This window comes from Petromyzon marinus (assembly GCF_048934315.1).
Source record: "Petromyzon marinus isolate PM22_M1 ecotype Great Lakes invasive population chromosome 68 unlocalized genomic scaffold, UKy_Petmar_22M1.pri1.0 chr68_unloc.1, whole genome shotgun sequence".
Lineage (NCBI taxonomy): Eukaryota > Metazoa > Chordata > Hyperoartia > Petromyzontiformes > Petromyzontidae > Petromyzon > Petromyzon marinus.
In genome coordinates this window covers 1728548-1748698 of record NW_027422597.1, presented here as the reverse complement: position 1 = coordinate 1748698, position 20151 = coordinate 1728548, and the positions used below count along the sequence as shown (strand labels likewise).

The 20151-nt window shown below is 46.0% G+C and overlaps 1 protein-coding gene across 1 annotated transcript in view; it reads right to left on the bottom strand.

The window, feature by feature from the left end:
- The window catches only part of LOC116937612 (uncharacterized), a 29883-nt gene extending 12571 nt beyond the window's left edge, over positions 1-17312 (bottom strand). Inside the window, exons 1-3 of the mRNA XM_076058109.1 lie at positions 16912-17312; positions 3054-3106; positions 1648-1936 (exon numbers count right to left, since the gene is read on the bottom strand). Of these exons, the coding sequence (XP_075914224.1) occupies positions 1648-1936; positions 3054-3106; positions 16912-17122 (553 nt within the window). The 5' untranslated portion in view covers positions 17123-17312. The remainder of the gene's footprint in view (positions 1-1647; positions 1937-3053; positions 3107-16911) is intronic.
- Between the last annotated feature and the right edge of the window lie 2839 nt (positions 17313-20151).

Here is a 20151-nt window from a genome sequence, read left to right as displayed (position 1 = left end):
GAACAGCCCTTCCGTCTGTAGTGAACAGCCCTTCCGTCTGTAGTGAACAGCCCTTCCGTCTGTAGTGGACTGCCCTTACAGCTGTAGCGAACAGCCCTTCCAGCTGTAGTGGACTGCCCTTCCAGCTGTAGTGAACAGCCCTTCCAGCTGTAGTGGACAACCCTTACATCTGTAGTGAACAGCCCTTCCAACTGTTGTGGACTGCCCTTCCATCTGTAGTGAACAGCCCTTCCAACTGTAGTGAACAGCCCTTCCAGCTGTAATGGACGGCCCTTCCAGCTGTAGCGAACAGCCCTTCCAGCTGTAGCGAACAGCCCTTCCAGCTCTAGTGGACGGCTCTTCCAGCTGTAGTGAACAGCCCTTACATCTGTAGTGAACGGCCCTTCCAGCTGTAGCGAACAGCCCTTCCAGCTGTAGTGAACAGCCCTTCCAGCTGTAGTGAACAGCCCTTCCAGCTGTAGCGAACAGCCCTTCCAGCTGTAGCGAACAGCCCTTCCAGCTGTAGTGAACAGCCCTTCCAGCTGTAGCGGACAGCCCTTACATCTGTAGTGAACAGCCCTTCCAGCTGTAGTGGACGGCCCTTCCAGCTGTAGTGGACGGCCCTTCCAGCTGTTATGGACGGCCCTTCCAGCTGTAGTGAACAGCCCTTCCAGCTGTAGTGGACTGCCCTTCCAGCTGTAGTGAACAGCCCTTCCAGCTGTAGTGGACAACTCTTACATCTGTAGTGAACAGCCCTTCCAGCTGTAGTGAACAGCCCTTCGAGCTGTAGTGGACAGCCCTTCCATCTGCTGCTGTCCATTGTTTGTGCAGTGGATGCGGTTTTAGGGTGGACCATAAGCAGCTTCGTGGACTTATTGCCATCTAAATTTTGATTTAAAGCTTTCGTGACTGCAGTAATTCATATTCTTAGCTCTTTCGGTAAAAGTCACGTTGAAGGGAAACAATAAAATAATAAAATATATATGAAACAATAAAAATTCTCACGACGTTTCGACCATAACACAAACGGTCGTCATCACGTGTGTCGGTTTGCATTAATGTATTTATTTTTAAACGGTGTATTTATTTATTTATAAGCCATCTGGCTACCATGAGAGATTCGTTCATGAGGCTATCCACATATACAAGCACAGAGACAATTTCAACCGACACACCTGATGATGACCGTTTGTGTTATGGTCGAAACGTCGTGAGAATTTTTTTTATTGTTTCATATATATATTTTATTACTTTATTGTTTCCCTTCAACGTGGTGGTGACTTTACCGAAAGAGCTAAGAAATATAATTGCCATCCATTTCCATCTGTGCGGCTCAAAACGTTGCGCGACGCGATTGATGTCGTCACACAGATGCAGGCATTGGCGACCGCGCACTTGCCCGCCCGTCCACGTTCCAGCCAGCAAGCCAGTCAGCCAGTAAAACTTTTTTTTTCCCTATTATAGTACGATTCTAATATAATAGCGCGATTCTATTACCCGATTTCTTTTTTGCTGTGTAGCCTGCGGCCTCTACGCTAGGGGCGCCTCGTCACCAGTGAAAAAAGGCGCTCCGCTTTCTAGTGGCGGCTCGTGACATTTCCAACAGGTTAGGGCTGTTGTGAGTGACCTCTGAAAAGATGGCGCTTTAGGGGGCAATGGACAACGCACCGTTTTCCTGAAGCATCCTCCAGATCTGCAGGTAGTTCCTCCTGACGGCGTAGAGAGCGTTCCACAGTTTCATGTGCTCCTCCTCTCGCTCGTTGACGAGGTGCTCGAGCAGGAACTCCACACACTCCTCGCCGCCCTTGGCCGCGGCCACGCTGCGGAATCTGCGCGTGATCGTGCGGTTGTTGCTCAGGTGGTCCAGCAGAGGGGTCGGGTTCACGCCCACACACTCCTTCAGCTCATCCCAGTGGTCCTTCATCACCTGCAGTGGTGCGATGTTGTCGTCGCCCTTCTGCTTTGGATCGGCGGGGGACGACAAAAGAGAGTCTCGGTCGGTGCAAGCTACCGGGGCCCCACGGGACACAATTGGGTGAGGCTGCTGTGCATTGGTTCAGAGGTCAGATCGCCGGAGCCAGCACCAATTCTGAGTCACTGCCGCATCGCCACCGTGGGTGCTATGGTGGCTAGGAAGATGTTACCTATCTCGCCTGCTATGCAGGAGGTCGTGGGTTTGATCCAGAAGCCACAAATTGGTAAGCATTTCAAATTGAGATTGCTTGCATTGATTGCCACACCTCTGATTGGCACAGTTAGCTACGTGCGGTGGAAAAGACCACAACTAAACTATGTTTTAATTTACCAGGTAAGGCCACGCTGAGCTATGTAGCTCTTTTTTTTTTTTAAAGAGACCCGGTCATCACAAATTATAGCTCAACAAAGTGGCTCATCACGTGGAAATGTATAGCAGCCATATACACTAAACGCGTGACGTTGATTCTTAATGTGGAGGGGAAAAAGCAGAGAACTCAGAGAAAAATCCACAGAACCTTGGATTCAGAACCATGGATTTACTGTCATACAGTGAGGGAAAAAAAAGTATTTGATCCCCTGCTGATTTTGTACGTTTGCCCACTGACAAAGAAATGATCAGTCTATGATGTTAATGGTCGGTTTATTTGAACAGTGAGAGACAGAATAACAACAACAAAAATTCGGAAAAAACGCATGTCAAAAATGTTGTGAATTGATTTGCATTTTAATGGGGGAAATCAGTATTTGACCCCTCTGCAAAACATGACTTAGTACTTGGTGGCAGAACCCTTGTTGGCAATCACAGAGAGGTCAGACGTTTCTTGTAGTTGGCCACCAGGTTTGCACACATGTCAGGAGGGATTTTTGGTCCCACTCCTCTTTGCAGATCTTCTCCAAGCCATTAAGGTTGCGATGCTGACGTTTGGCAACTCGCACCTTCACAGTGGATTCACGGTCATGGGCAACGTGTAAATTCGCGCGTGTTCTATTGCCGAGCGGTGTACATTCGTGCCATCAGTTTAAAAGATTATTGGAGACACCGCGCACGGTGCTGGAGGGCTGAGCTGCTACTGGTGTCAATGCTGCGTCCACGTTACCTGAGTCCCAGAGATATTCACCTTGAGTAGGGTCTCCTCTTCAGGACCAGAGCCTGTGGACACATTGCCGGACAACGAATTGACGTTTGCGCTGCCTCGATTGTATGTTGGACGCCACTGCGGCTAGGAGATGTTAACTACCTCGCATGGTATATAGAAGGTCATGGGTTCGATGCCAAACCCTGACAACCTGCTGTATATTTGGAGTCTGCATCTCTCTCTCTCTCTTTCTGTCTCTCTCTCCTCCTCCCTGTGGTCGCGTGCAATTTTCCCTGGGTGCTCTAGTTTTTTCCCCCCTACAATTTTAGAATCAACAATCACCCGCTTAGAGTATTTGCTCGCTGCTAAACAATTCCACGTGATGATGATAAGCCACTTGGTTGAGCTATCGTTTGTGATAGCCAAGTTGCTTTCTGAAGAAGAGCTATATATAGGGCAATTGGCCTTACAGCCGGTAAAAACAAATTAACAATGAGTCACGTTATCACTTTATAATCATCTCTGAGAGCAACCTGCTTTGGGACTTTTATGCTTGAGATGTTTGTCACCCGATTCGCGATTAGCGTATGTATTATCATAATCATCGTTCACGTGCGGGGAGGAAACGCGAATCATCCTGAGAAAAAAAAACCCCCTACGCTCTCAATGCCACACAGATGGAATGGATGGAGATTGGTCCACACACTCTGCTGCGCTGCCTTCTCCTGGCCAAATCCAGGGGCGCGCATTGCCCTCGGAACCCACCTACGGGTTTCGAGGGAGTGTGGAACAGGCGCTCATCAGTCCACCCACTCTGTTTCTGAACCGCCCTCTCCTGGCAAGCAAAGGGTATGGCACCTCATCGACGCCTGCAGCAAGGGAGTTTTTTTTTAAACTGGTAGGAACGAAGATTGTAAACTGAGTGTACCAGCCTGCAATAGATTCATGTGTCCGTCCGTCCGTCCCCTTTCAATACTTTAACGAAGTGAAATCTCGTGTGACTGACATCCTTTGTTTAACCACGTGAGTGACGTCATTGAGATTCACTCTCTTGTCACTGCCATCCTTTATTTAACCACGTGAGTGACGTCATTGAGAGTCACTCTCTTGTCACTGTCATCCTTTGTTTAACCACGTGAGTGACGTCATCGAGAGTCACTCTCTTGTCACTGACATCCTTTATACTGGTAGGCACGAAGATTGTAAACTGAGTGTACCAGCCTGCAATAGATTCATGTGTCCGTCCGTCCGTCCGTCCCCTTTCAATACTTTAACGAAGTGAAATCTCGTGTGACTGACATCCTTTTATTTAACCACGTGAGTGACGTCATTGAGAGTCACTCTCTTGTCACTGTCATCCTTGGTTTAACCACGTGAGTGACGTCATTGAGAGTCACTCTCTTGTCACTGACATCCTTTATACTGGTAGGCACGAAGATTGTTAACTGAGTGTACCAGCCTGCAATAGATTAATGTGTCCGTCCGTCCGTCCCCTTTCAATACTTTAACGAAGTGAAATCTCGTGTGACTGACATCCTTTTATTTAACCACGTGAGTGACGTCATTGAGATTCACTCTCTTGTCACTGCCATCCTTTGTTTAACCACGTGAGTGACGTCATTGAGAGTCACTCTCTTGTCACTGTCATCCTTGATTTAACCACGTGAGTGACGTCATTGAGAGTCACTCTCTTGTCACTGACATCCTTTATACTGGTAGGAAGGAAGATTGTAAACTGAGTGTACCAGCCTGCAATAGATTAATGTGTCCGTCCGTCCGTCCCCTTTCAATACTTTAACAAAGTGAAATCTCGTGTGACTGACATCCTTTTATTTAACCACGTGAGTGACATCATTGAGAGTCACTCTCTTGTCACTGACATCCTTTATACTGGTAGGAAGGAAGATTGTAAACTGAGTGTACCAGCCTGCAATAGATTAATGTGTCCGTCCGTCCATCCCCTTTCAATACTTCAACGACGTGAAATCTCGTGTGACTGTCATCCTTTATTTAACCACGTGAGTGACGTCATTGAGAGTCACTCTCTTGTCACTGACATCCTTTGTTTAACCACGTGAATGACGTCATTGAGAGTCACTCTCTTGTCACTGTCATCCTTTATTTAACCGCGTGAGTGACGTCATTGAGAGTCACTCTCTTGTCACTGTCATCCTTTATTTAACCACGTGAGTGACGTCATTGAGATTCACTCTCTTGTCACTGACATCCTTTATTTAACCACGTGAGTGACGTCATTGAGAGTCACTCTCTTGTCACTGACATCCTTTATACTGGTAGTAGCGAAGATTGTAAACTGAGTGTACCAGCCTGCAATAGATTAATGTGTCCGTTCGTCCGTCCCCTTTCAATACTTCAACGAAGTGAAATCTCGTGTGACTGACATCCTTTATTTAACCACGTGAGTGACGTCATTGAGAGTCACTCTCTTGTCACTGTCATCCTTGATTTAACCACGTGAGTGACGTCATTGAGAGCCAATCTCTTGTCGCTGACATCCTTTATTTTAACCACGTGAGTGACGTCATTGAGAGTCACTCTCTTGTCACTGACGTCCTTTATTTAACCACGTGAGTGACGTCATTGAGAGTCACTCTCTTGTCACTGTCATCCTTTATTTAACCGCGTGAGTGACGTCATTGAGAGTCACTCTCTTGTCACTGTCATCCTTTATTTAACCGCGTGAGTGACGTCATTGAGAGTCACTCTCTTGTCACTGACATCCTTTATACTGGTAGTAGCGAAGATTGTAAACTGAGTGTACCAGCCTGCAATAGATTAATGTGTCCATCCGTCCGTCCCCTTTCAATACTTCAACGAAGTGAAATCTCGTGTGACTGACATCCTTTATTTAACCACGTGAGTGACGTCATTGAGATTCACTCTCTTGTCACTGACATCCTTTATTTAACCACGTGAGTGACGTCATCGAGAGTCACTCTCTTGTCACTGTCATCCTTTATTTAACCACGTGAGTGACGTCATTGAGAGTCACTCTCTTGTCACTGTCATCCTTTATTTAACCACGTGAGTGACGTCATTGAGAGTCACTCTCTTGTCACTGTCATCTTTTGTTTAACCACGTGAGTGACGTCATTGAGAGTCACTCTCTTGTCACTGATATCCTTTATTTAACCACGTGAGTGACGTCATTGAGAGTCACTCTCTTGTCACTGTCATCCTTTATTTAACCACGTGAGTGACGTCATTGAGAGTCACTCTCTTGTCACTGCCATACTTTGTTTAACCACGTGAGTGACGTCATTGAGAGTCACTCTCTTGTCACTGACATCCTTTATACTGGTAGGCACGAAGATTGTAAACTGAGTGTACCAGCCTGCAATAGATTAATGTGTCCGTCCGTCCGTCCCCTTTCAATACTTTAACGAAGTGAAATCTCGTGTGACTGTCATACTTTATTTAACCACGTGAGTGACGTCATTGAGAGTCACTCTTGTCACTGACATCCTTTATTTAACCACGTGAGTGACGTCATTGAGAGTCACTCTCTTGTCACTGTCATCCTTTATTTAACCACGTGAGTGACGTCATTGAGAGTCACTCTCTTGTCACTGACATCCTTTATACTGGTAGGCACGAAGATTGTAAACTGAGTGTACCAGCCTGCAATAGATTCATGTGTCCGTCCGTCCGTCCCCTTTCAATACTTCAACGAAGTGAAATCTCGTGCTGTTGGGGTGTAAAAATTAAAATTTGCGCAAAAATTCCAATGTTCCTACCGGCCCACCCTGCAGGGACCCTGTTTCAACAACAACGGTTCGATCCACCAACCCTCTGCCTCCACAGATGTCGGGTTACAAGCTGCGATGCGCGTGCGTAGCAGCAGCAGCAGCTGCCCGACTCAATGTCCGCGCGTTTGTTTTTCCATTTGAGCTCACTAACCCTCTTCCCTCCAGTTTACAATGACGACTGAAAGTTTGCGGAGTGTGGGTGTGAGTGACCCGTTCACCGCTGCATCTCGGAGCGTTCAAAGCGGGCTCAGCGTCAGAGAGAGAGAGAGGCACAGGAGTCATAGCAGCGTTGTTGTTTATTTTGCCATCAAGACGCCGTCACTCGGCGCAGATAGCCGTAGCGACACTCTATAATAGCTGGCGCCAAAAAAAAAATCTGTGCTACACCACGCTCCTCCCCCGCATGGCTTTGCGGGAGCCTCGGTGTGCCGATGACGTTATTTAAGTTAATTGTTTCTTCCGGTTTCGTTCTGACGACGTACACCATGTGCGCACGTCATCCGAACGTAATTGGAAGAAAAACTGACGCCGTTGCACGTAGTACGTCATCGGAACGGGCAAAGGGTTGTTGAGTCTCTTTAACTCTGTGTGTCGATATGTATCTCTACGAGTCTGTATGTACCTCTATAAGTCTCTATTTATCGCTGAGTCTCTATTTATCTCTATGAGTATCTATGTATCTTTTTGTATCTCTATGTATCTCAATGAGTCTCTATGAGTATGTATGTCCATGAAACTTTTTGAGTATCTTTGAGTAGGTGTCTCCGTGAGTCTCTATATATCTCTGTACGTCTCTATGAGTATGTATCCCTTTGAATTTCTATGTTAGTTTATTTGGTTTGTTGAGCCAACTGAACCAGGATTTTGCTAAACTTAGCCTACTACTATTTACCAAGGCAACTGGAGATAAACACAGTCCAAGTGTTTCTGACCTAACATGAAACATTAACAATAACACATTGAAGAATCACAGTTAAGAGACAAATAACATTTTATACATACCGTTAAACGCATACAAAAATCGAATCAATGCTCCTCAAACTGACACACTCTTAAGTGTGTCGTCGTTGCTGGAAGCAAGAAGTCTATCAGACGTAGAGGATGCCTCGCAAAAAAACTTCACAGCACAAACTGCTGCCGTACAACATACTGCTGCTCCTACATATTAGCTGCTTCTAGAAAAGGTTACTATTTGACCTCGCGTCCCACAGTGGCGAGAAAATGTTAATTACCTCGCCTGTTATACAGGCGGTAGTGGGTTCGATCCCGACCCTGACGCCTGCATTCAGTATTTGGAGTGCCTGCGTGTCTCTCTCCCTGTGGTCGTGTGGATTTCTTTCCAGGTCCTCCGGTTTTCTCCCTCCACATTTAAAAATCTCTCTCTGCCCACCACCCCCCCCCCTCCACCCCCTCTCTCTATTTAAGGCCTCGACACAGAGGCATTGGGTCTCTGTGTGTCTATGTTGTGTGTCTCTCTCTGTGTGTGTGTGTCTGTGTTGTGTCTCTCTCTGCTTGTGTGTCTGTCTGTGTGTCTCCGTATCTGTGTTTTGTCTCTCTCTCAAATTCAGTTCTACGGTTGCTTGCGTTGCAATCGAAACGTGGTACTCTATTAATTAATTATTATTATTTCTATGCGACTTTACCGAAAGAACCAAAGGAGTAATTCCTGCAGTCACGAAAGCTTCAAATCAAGTTTATGCGTTCAGGGTATTTGGCTGCTGCCATAGATGTCCACGTCGTGGTGATGATGACGACGATGATGATGATGATGATATCAGCCACTTCATTGAGCTGCTATTCGTTGTGATAGCCAGGTCGTTTTTGAAAAAGAGCGACGTAAGAGCTGAGCGGGGTCTTACTCTGGCACGAAAAGCAATAGTGCATCGTTTAGTAGCTTCGCAGGTTAGTACACGTGTCGAGCGAAGAGATATCGGCAAGAGCAAATAAATGTCCATGCCCAAACCGAGAGAGGTGTCCGTGATCAAGCAGGCTCCTTTGCACTCACAGAGACCCGCAAACGGGTTCGAAGCAACGACCCCCGTCGGTCAATGCATGCCGTTGTCGCCTCACGGGAATAGCATTTGAAGTTGCATCTTTTGTTCTCCCAACACGGTATATCGATTGAAGTTAAGCAACTCCACGGAGAAAAAAAAAACACGTTGTTTGTGCTGTTGTTGTGGGAAAGCAGTTTCTGCAAGCACGCGAATCGCACCGTTGGCAGACTATTATTGGCAAACGAAACTCGTTTCGCGTGCAGGTAATGCTACCCAACAACACGCTCACCAGCTCCGCCTTTACATGACGTTTTCACTGAAAAAAATGTCATTATGTATTATGATTACCCTTTGAATCACCCAACCGTTAAAAGATGTCCATTGTAATGTATATGAATGCGTTACCCCTCCCCCTTCCACCACCCCCCCCCCCCCCTGGGCGTCGCAGCCTGATTGGCTTACAAGTGACTAAAGCACATGTACACACCCGCCCCTATTTAAGGCTGAAACACGAGAAGCATTTCTCCATTTTCACTGGAGCTGTGCACTTTAAAATCTATATTGAAAACTAATTTCTCATTTCTTCATAACTGACTTTTGTGTGTGTTTAGTTTGCTCTCCCCCCTCCACCCGCACCTCCGATTAGCATGGTTGGTGCCAAAGAAGTTCTACGCACTGCTATACACACCACTCTACACTACATGATGTTATACACTACACAACTATATAGCATAACCACTGCACCATATACACTACACTATACACCACACTATACACTAAACACTATACAACATTGAAAATTCATTTATTAAAAAAACTGCTTTTTGTGTTTTAGTTTGTTGTCTTTCCCCGGTACATCCTATCAGCATGGTTGGATACGTACAATGCAAAATAATTACGCCTTTTGGTGTCATCTGGTCGAGCACCAATTGGGTCGAGGCTCAAAAGAAAGCCGTCCCTTGGTGTGGACCAATCAGTTTCAAGGACAATGCATCATCATATATTATCATAGTGTGTTTTTTGTTTGCATTTTTGACTGCAGGTATTGTGGTTAATGCAGTAAACATGAATCCTTGTAAAAATGCCAGAAAAAAGGGGAAAAACCCTATTATTATTATTATTATCAATGCAAAATAAGTTTAACATACGGTACATAAAACCTACTATACACTACACTACTACACTACTACATGTACATTAAAATACACACATTCATTCACGTGTAGTGTAATAGCGCCGGCTGGTGGACAGCAGCGGCAACTGTGGTGGACAGACAGCGCACACGCCACTGAGTGTGAGCTCAGCGGCGTGTGTGCAGTGTTCACCGTCTCTAGACGAACGTCCAGGCGAACGTCCAGGCGAACGTCCAAGCAACGTTCAAGCCACGCGACACCACAGGCAACGAACGTCCAGGCGACGTTCAGGGGCAGGGAGGAGGAACTCGGGTAAGGGTCACGGCAGGAGCCCGTCTGGAGGCCCCCGGAACCTGCCGCTAGCGGGTTCGAGAAAGGCGAGGGCGCGGTCAAGGGGCGGAGCCAGGGCCGCGCCGGGAGCATAAAAGGAGCCGAGAGCGGGGGGCTCGAGGCTGCCGGTTCTGGGAGCGGATTCGTCTTTGTTGTTGCTGTCGCCGTCGTCGCTAAAGGTCTCCGCTAAATATCGCTCTATGAAGGAGAGCAGTTGGCTATTCGAGTTGGCACCGTCAGCGTTAGACGGCCGGTGTTGTGTGCAGGCTAGGCTAAGCTACTGTGGAGAGTGTGTGTACGAGACCCGTGGAAGTTGTTAATAGAGTACGCGCCTCCTAGAAACTCCGTCTCTGAATCGTTGACACTATACATACATAGATTACATACGCACTTACACTGGTCGTGCACAAAGCTGCAACAGGGCAAATACAACATAAAGCTACAACCTGCAATGCACAGCCTCTCTCCGGCGACAACTGCCTCTCTCTTTCCACGAGTGCTGCCCTGCCGGTCACTCCCTGGCCAGTTTTCCAGGCGAGACCGGTGCAGAGTCGGGGCCTACAAGTACAACCTCCTGCGCCTGTCTTTTGGTCCTGCCTCTGACCTCTGGATACCTCTGCATCCTTGCGTTGGCTCCTTGGTCATGGGTCTGCTGGGGCACAGGGCCTTGATCAAGTCTGCCCTGCGGTGGTGATGCTGTGTTTCACTGCATCTGCTGCCTTCACTGCAGTTTTTTGTCGTACGTGTTATGCATATCGTTTATTGTTACATTTGAAATCACAGTTCCTGTGATTACCGTTGTTACATTGTATTTCGTAGCTTTATTTTGGTGATTCGAAAACATATGGTTAATCCAAATTGGGTTGTTGTTGTTGGCTTGCACCACATTGTGAGTTTTGCACACAGCGTTATAATACGGTGTTTTTTTTCTTTTGCGAGTGGAATATTTGCTGGTTTATTCCCGGATGTTTCTGTTACACATCGTCGCTTTACGATGTTTCTGTGTTCAAATTTTGTCTGTTGCGGTTGTACCCGACTCAAGAGCCGCATGGCTCACAGGGCTATATAAATAATACATGAAAACTTGAAAACTTGAAACTCGTGACCAGCCTGCTGCAGCCTCGCAGCAGGCTGCAGCCTCTCACCGACAAGACCCTCAACAATGCCTCTCCCCATCGGTAACCTCCTCCACCCACATGTCCTAACGCAAGTTCTTCGGTCACCCGAGCGTGGGCTACTATTGTGTGTGCCGAGGTCGCACCTCCGTTCAATGGGTGACCCAGGGGGGGGGGGGGGGCTCTTCTCGTGTTGGGCCCAAGCTGTGGAATTCGCTCCCTGTCCGATATTTGATCTGCCAAGTCCCTCGGTTTATTAAAATCCCCCCTGAAGACGTTGTTTTCTTAAAGGCCTTTTCTCCATGTTCATTGTATTATGTGTTTTGGGAGTGTTGGGAGGGCGGTGGCATTTATACCACCCCCCTCCCAACATAAATAATGAGCCTGCGTGCTTATGTTACGTTTTATAATTTCGTTGTTATTCACTTTCTTGATTTTAGCTCTGTGCAGCGCCTTGCGACCTCAGCCTGAAACTCACTTTCTACGTACTCTTTGGTTCTTTCGGTAAAGTCACGTAGGTAGAACATTTAAATTAAACAAAAAAATAACATATCACGACGTTTCCATCGCTTTGCAGAATCGGTCACTTGCAAACGCGTGCGTTTTTTTAATCTTTGCTGAGTCTTATTTTTTGTTTCTGCCAAGAATGAGAGTTGGTCCGAGTCTCACTGAAGAAATGAACCTTACGGCGGGACCATAGTCCCCCGGCACTCGCATAATGCCCGTGACGGAGTCATTTTTAGTCTGTTGATGGTCGGCGATGCGGCAATCGACTCATCTCGACGAGCTGCACTCACGATGCACCACTACGGAGCATGCGAGTCTTTCAGGGTTTCAGCGAAATCGTCCTCGTCGCGTTTCGACATCTCGGAGTAGCACCGATTTCGGATTGATTGGTACCCCGAGTCGCGGAGTTAAGTTACACCCCTGGAACAAAAAATAGCGTCCCAAAAATAAAACGTTTAATTGCCTCGGCCATTATGCATCATTTGGTTACCCACGAGGCTACAGCCATGAGGATAAAATGTTCCAGATTTGGTCTCTGGAAGAAAAAAAATGCGGTCGCGCCCTTGGTCATCTCGTTATTAGTATTATTGTATTTTTATCTGATGTAGATGTGCAATGACCGAAATCCCAGATCACTCGCCCGAAGCAAACTAAACGGATTACCAGGAATATAACAAATAGGTTTTACCCTTTCTGGCAACGAAACACGTGTCAAGATGTTAAAACACCAAACAGAACCCTTATTCAAGGAATCCTGTCTGCAATAGCCACACGTATTTGTGGTGAACATGGACACAAAAAAAAGAAACATGCTCTGATGATATATGCATTGTCTTTGAAACTGATTGGTCCACACCAGGATCCTGTTGTGAATACGGATTCTGTTTTGATGTTTTAACATCTTGACACCTATCTGCTTAGTTCTTTCGGTAAAGTCACGTTGAAGGGAAACAACAAAATAATAAAATATATATAAAACAATAAAAATTCTCACGACGTTTCGACCATAACACAAACGGTCGTCTTCAGGTGTGTTGGTTTGCATGCATGCATGCCAATTTTTATTGTTTTATATATATTTTATTATTTTGTTGTTTCCCTTCAACGTGACTTTACCGAAAGAACTAAGAATATGAATTGCTGCAGTCACGAAAGCTTTAAATCAAAATCTTGACACCTGTTTGATTTCCAAAAATGTAAAAAAAAACCTATTGTTATATATTAATATCGGCAAGAAAGGGTCCCATATTAGACTAGCAGGAAGTAGGCCAAGGCCTCCTGTTGGTGCAGAGAGGCCTCCATAGTGATTGGTCGGGAGGCGAGGTGCAAAGTGATTGGAGGAGAGATTATGAACCGAAAAAGGGCGGGGTTGCAGGTTAGAGGGTTGAGGCGACGGTTGAGAACCTTTGGCGAAGGAGGAGGATGAGTGGCCTATAAGGAGAGGGGACGTTCGGGAGAAGGCGGAGTCCAAGAAACAAGAATGACAATATTGGCTATCACTGGTGACAAGTGGGAACCCACCAAGGTCCCAGTGCCTGACACCATAACAATAATTGAAGGTTTTGGTCCAACATGGACTGAATCCTGATGTACCTGCGCTGGTTAGGCACTGCCTCACAAACACTTACTTTACCTGGAATTGTACCTTTAACAAACAAAATGAGGGTACCCCTATGGGTTCCCCCTTGTCACCAGTGATAGCTGTTTTTCGCACCATACAGAAACAACCACCTGATACTCCGATCAAAATCATCACGTTGCCATACATACAGTAGCAGGTGTTACCAAAAAGATTTGTAAAAATTCTAAACAAACACAAGATCCAGGTCCGGTTCAATACAGTACACAAAATCCGTGATCTGATCCCATCCGAGAAGGATGTCATTCCTGACTAACAGTACCCCGGGGTTTACAAATTGAGTTGTACCTGCGGTGACTGCTATATCGGGGAGACGAAACGGCATATTTCTGACCGAATTCGCGAGCACAAATCATATTGGAAACACGGCAGAACGAATTCTTCAACCGTAGCTGATCACTGTCTCAACACAGCGGGTTCTTGTGACATTATTTTCTCCGATACCAAAGTACTCTGCAAACCTTCCAGTTATTACCAAAGTTTTGTCCATGAAGGCATCCAGATACACAAACATAGACACAACTTCAACCGAGAGGATGGTTTAAAATTGAGCAACCATTGGAAAGGTGTCATCAACCAAGTCAAACTTTAGCCGCCTTATAATTGTACAGCCATTTCCATTTCTGCCATTGGGTTGTAATCGCTTGCGTGCAGTTACACCACCGCTACCCCCTGACCCCCTGCAGCATAACAAAAGGCGGCTTAACTTAGCCCCTCCCCTTCCCACCCACGTCACTTCCTGGCTCCTCCCCCACCCCCCCCTAACCTGTATATATAATCTCGGGTGGCTCAGAGCTCTTCACTTGACACAGCTGATTCTGCTGTGACTGTTCCACCTGAAGACGGAAGCTTGTGTTGCCTCCGAAACGCCGTGATTTAATTGAGTTGTTTTCATTTATCTTATTTTACCTCCGTCGTGACTTTACCGAAGAAAAAAACAAAGAGCCTGAATGCTTGCAGTCACGAAAGCTTCAAATCTAGAATTGATGTCTTTACTTTTCCTACACTTCGCACTCCTATCGGGTTCGTGTTGTGTTGTGTTTGTTGTTGTTGTTGCTATCGGATTCCTCCTGCCGTGTAAATAAATATTCCGATTATAATTGTAAAATTGTGCATGCGACGATGATGCGGTGTGTAAACATCGCCACTGGGGGAGACAAAGGCTGTCGCGCGTGGTGCTGGTAGCCACCCACCCCCTCGTGTGCCACAGTGCCGGGCAAGCCTTCATAGGCGCTACTCGCTAACAGCGCTTGCCCCGACAGTCTGTTCAGGCTATACGGTGGATCGTTTTTGTTTGTTTGTTTGTTTGTTTGCGCGTGGACACACCAATGTGAGGAGGTGGGAACATGTCGGAGCCAACCGTAAGCAGCGCGAAAGAGAGAAGCGGCTGCGGTAGCCGGCTTAGGGTCGAGAAGGTCGAAGGGAAAAAAAATAAAAAATAAAAATCCATCGGCGTCAACGCCAGCAACGGCACGACACGAATCCCAAGCGGAAGACGAGCGGGGGACCACTTGCCCACCCAGCTGCCGATGCTTCCGCTCGAAGGGCCGGAGCCTCCCGTCGTCGCCTCCGGCGGCGCAGGGATAACTCCTCCTCCTCCTGAGCGCGCGCGCAAAAAGTCCCCCCGCGATGGACAGCCGATGGGCCACGTGAGCGGATGAGCGAGCGAGCGAGCGAGTGAGCTGGTGAGCTGGCGGTTTCACGCGCCGTGGTGACCTGTGGCGAGGTGGGTTCGGACGCTGTGTGGATCAACCACCGAGAAGTTGGAGCTGCGGTGTTGTGACGCGGATGGGTTTTTTTATTTATGTATTTTTTTTTTCATTTTGGTCTTTATCGCTGCTGCAGATGTAAGCAATTGCCCTTCTGAAGATGGCCTTTGAAATTTTGTTTCGGCGTTTCATAAACCCACCCCCTACCCCCCCCCCCCCCCCACCTGGTGCTTAGCTGTTGTGGAGTCGCCCCCCCCACTTCTCACGGAGGACAGAAACAACAACGCGGGGTGTTACCGACTCATCAACATCACGCGTTCGGAGTGATTTTGCTGCTTCTATGAATTTTCACATGATGATGATGATGATAACAGACATCATTTGATAGCATTTGTGATGGCAGGGTCGCTTCTGATAAAGAGCTACGTGGCTCAGTGGGACCTTACACCTGGTCAAATGAAAAAAAAAATTGTTTCATCAATGGCAACATTTTTGTCAGTATCAAAGTATGAAAAATAAGAATAGGCCTTAAGGCGTTGTTCTCTGGTCTATTGACACTGGTGGTGAGACTCTGCCATGAAGATGGCTGCTATTTGAGCCGGAAAAGCCCCGCTCTGTACCAGCTTGGACGGCACCCTCGTGTTCACCTTCTGAAGCTCTCGCTCGTCACCGTGGCATACGCGATGACCACCACCACCACGTGACTTTTCTTTCGTGTTGTTCCGCAGTGCATTTAGCGCCACAGCGCGTAGATTCATAGCGTTTGTTTTATTTGTTTGCTGGTGTTTCATATCGGAATCGCCTCTGGCGCTGTTGCTGCTGGCGGCAATAAAAGTTGATGAAAAGTAAAAAAAGTCTGGTGTAGTAGGCCAATCGATTTCCTAGACAATGCGTACATTATCATCAGAGCCATGTTTGTTTGCATGTTCACCACCAAGTGCCGTGCGTGGTTAATGCAGCACTTGATGATTCCTTACAAAAAATAATAAAGTGGTTTCATCTATTTGAAGCTTTCGTGACTGCAAGGATTCATCTTCTTTGGTTATTTCGGTAAAGTCACCACGTAGAATGAGAATAACAGAATAAAATAACACAATAAAATTCTCACGACGTTTCGGCCACAACGCAAGCGGCCGTCTTCAGGTGAAAGGTACAGAACTGTCGGGACGACAGAGCTTCAACATTTTGAATGTTGAAGCTCTGAATGTTCTGAAGCTCTGTCGGCCCGACAGTCCTGCACCTTTCACCTGAAGACGGCCGCTTGCGTTGTGGCCGAAACGTCGTGAGAATTTTATCGTGTTATTTTATTATTTTATTCTCATTCTACGTGGTGGCGACTTTGCCGAAAGAACCAAAGAAGATGGTTTCATCTATTTGGTGTTTGCACATCTTAACACCACCTCCCGTTTTATTGTCAGGCAAGGGTAACACAAAGCGACTATTTTACATCCCCACTCATCACGATGTCGGGACTTTATTATTATTATTTTTTTTTTCCTTTTCAATTGTGGCTGTTGTTCCTGCAGTTGCTGTGGTTGTTGCCGTCCATTTATCCGACGTGCCTCGCCACCACCACCAACCCCCCCCCGCCGCCCCAGCCTCTACGCGAGGATTCACGACGGGAGGAGATGGGGGCGGTGTCGTCGTTTAGTGGGTGCAACGGAGGAGATGCTCCCACTCACGAGGGTTTATCCGGTTCCACCGGTCCCGGGCGAGGGCGGCGATCGTGACACCAAACGCAACGGTTGTGCACGCCAGCAGGATGACGGCTGCGTTGTGTGTGAGGGCGTTTGTCGGGAGGATGGCAGCGCCAAAAAAAAAAGAGAAACAGAAAAAAAGAGAAACAAAATTTAAAAGGCGAGGGTAAGAATCCACCCATTTTTTTTTCGCCATATAGCGTTGTGATATATAACGACTTATTGTTGGTAGCTTGGCTGATTGGAGAATGTATAGAGTTTATTGATAACATTAAGGTATATTCTTAGTTTTTTTCGGTAAAGTCACGTTGAAGAGAAACAACAAAATAACAAAATATATATAAAACAATAAAAAATTCTCACGACGTTTCGACCATAACTCAAACGGTCATCATCAGGTGTGTCGGTTTTTTATTGTTTTATATATATTTTGTTATTTTGTTGTTTCTCTTCAACGTGACTTTACCGAAAAAAACTAAGAATATGAATTACTGCAGTCACGAAAGCTTTAAATCAAAACATTAAGGTAATTTATATTTTAGTTTTTTTTTAAATTGGTTCACTATATAGTACTGTGAATAGCTCAGATGTGTAGGCCTTGACTTCAACATAGTCATTTCTGTCACCAGTCACTAGCTAATCACTCAGTTTGTTTCAATGCAAAATTCGCCTAGTTATTTCAATGCTAAATTCTCCTGTTTGATTTGTACTAATTGCCTCGGTGAATGTGTATGCTCTGACTTTAACGTAGCTATTTCTGTGACCAATTACAAGCTAATCACTCAGCTATTTCAATGCTAAATTCTATGCTAATTCCTTTTGTCAAGGGGTGCCTCTGCGGATGTGTATGCTTTAACTTAGCTATTTCAATGCTAAATTCTATGCTAATTCCTTTATCAAGGGGTGTCTCTGCGGATGTGTATGCTTTAACTTTTAACATAGCTATTTCTGTGACCAGTCACAAGCTAATCACTCAGCCATTTCAATGCTAAATTCTATGCTAATTCCTTTGTCAAGGCGCTTTGTTTCCTCTCACACAGCTTAAAGGTCGTGATCTGAACGTGGCTCTTTCACTCCAGCGCTGTCCTACCAGACAGTCTCGTCCCTTCACCTGATGAAGGCCGCTTGTGTTGTGGCCGAAACGTCGTGAGAATATTATTGTGTTATTTTATTTGATCAATTTATTATTTTATTCTCATTCTACGTGACTTTACCGAAAGAACCAAAGAAGATGAATCTTAGTTCTTTCGGTAAAGTCACGTTGAAGGGAAACAACAAAATAATATAATATTTTATTATTTTATTGTTGTTTCCCTTCAACGTGACTTTACCGAAAGAACTAAGATAATGAATTACTGCAGTCACGAAAGCTTTAAATCAAAAGAAACAGAAATTACGAGGGCATTGGGATGCTGCTGGATGCTTCTGGACGCTGCTACCCTGCGCGAGCCTTTGGGAAGGGACCCAGGGACCCCGTGTGGTCGGTAAAACCTGCGGCTCTTTAAAGGACCGCTTCGTGACGTACCTCACATGCAACTGAACGCGGATCTTGTTTATTGTTGCTTATTGTTATTTTTGGTTGCAGACCCCCTGGGCCTAGACGCAGGGGTTCCCCGTTCCAGTCCTCTCGGCCCACCACCACCACCACCACCACCGCGCCACGTCTTACCGCGTTCAATGTACTCACTTTGCTCGGCCTCCCAGAGTTATCGCGTGGACTGTCCTCTACCCTGTACGGTAGGCTCGATTATCCGGCGTGCGGTTTATCCGATTCGCCGGATTAAACCGCGCACGCTGAGATTTTCACACGGATTCATGGCTCGTGGATTTTCCCTTAAGCCGCAAGTTAATAATCTAGAATAAAAGCAAAGCAACATTAAATTTTGATTTAAAGCTTTCGTGACTGCAGGGATTAATATTTCTTGGTTCTTACGGTAAAAGTCACCACCACATAGAAGAAGGGAAACAATAAATAAATAAATATATAAAACAATAAAATTCTCACGACGTTTCGACTGCAACACCAAGCAGTCATCATCAGGCGTGAAAACCACGGCAATTTCCTCGCGAGAGAGGATTTTATTGTTTTATATATATTTTTTAATTATTTTACGTGACTTTACCGAAAGAACCAAGAATATAAAGCAACATTATTCTTTGGAAATGTTTGTTACGGGTCACATGCTGCTTAAACCGTTGCTCCGGTTAATCCCAGATCAAACGTGATCGCCCCTTACAAGCGCTGTAGTTGCAATAGCTTCACGACAGTGGGTGGGCGGAGTTTGACTGATGTTGATTGGCTGTGGTGCTGCTGCTGCTGCTGCTGACCACCCACTCAGTGAGCCGAGTCTTCTGCTGGGTGGGAGCAGGAAAGTGTTGTCACTGAGGATGCACATCATCGATTGGCTCTATTCTCTACCACGATATTATAATTTGTTTTGTTCGTTAACAAACTCCAATTTTTGTTTTTTACTCAAACATAATTTATACCTATATTAGGGGGTGGTTTTTTTTTTTTTGGGCATAGAGATCGGCGGAAAAACGGTTGTACTTTTGGGATTGTCCGCGATTTTGAATCATTTCCCGGCCACCTTTCCCGTCATTAGCGCAGGTACCACAGTCAGAAAGAAAAAGACACACGCACACACACGCACGCAGACGCACGCACATAGACCAGCTGTGATGATTGTTGAGCCCAGCTCAATTTATACGCATGATCACAATGATAACCCATGATAGAGGTTTGCTTGGGTCAGATCGCGTAAATATAAATGCGTCGTTAAACCCGCCACCACCCGTGATGGCCAATTAGCAAGGTTTGTCACGCAAAAAACAGAACGTGCCAATTCCTTACAAGTGCAGCACCACGGTGTGTTGGATAGTAAACTCACAACATGCCCTCGAATTGTAAATGTTGTGGGTTTACTCTACCACACACACACACACACCGGTCTGTGCTGTACTAGTAATGAACTGGCTTGTTTTGTTCACGTGACAAACTCCTTACTAATTGGCTGTGTCGGGTGTGGCGGGTTTTAATGGCGCATTTATATTTACACGATCCAACCCAGACAAACCTCCAGTTTTGGATAATATTGGTCGCCAAAGCCTACCTAACTAAGTGTTACATTTCGATTTAAAGCTTTCGTGACTGCAATGATTCATCTCCTTTGGTTCTTTCGGTAAAGTCACCACGTGGAATGATAATAAAATAATAAATTGATA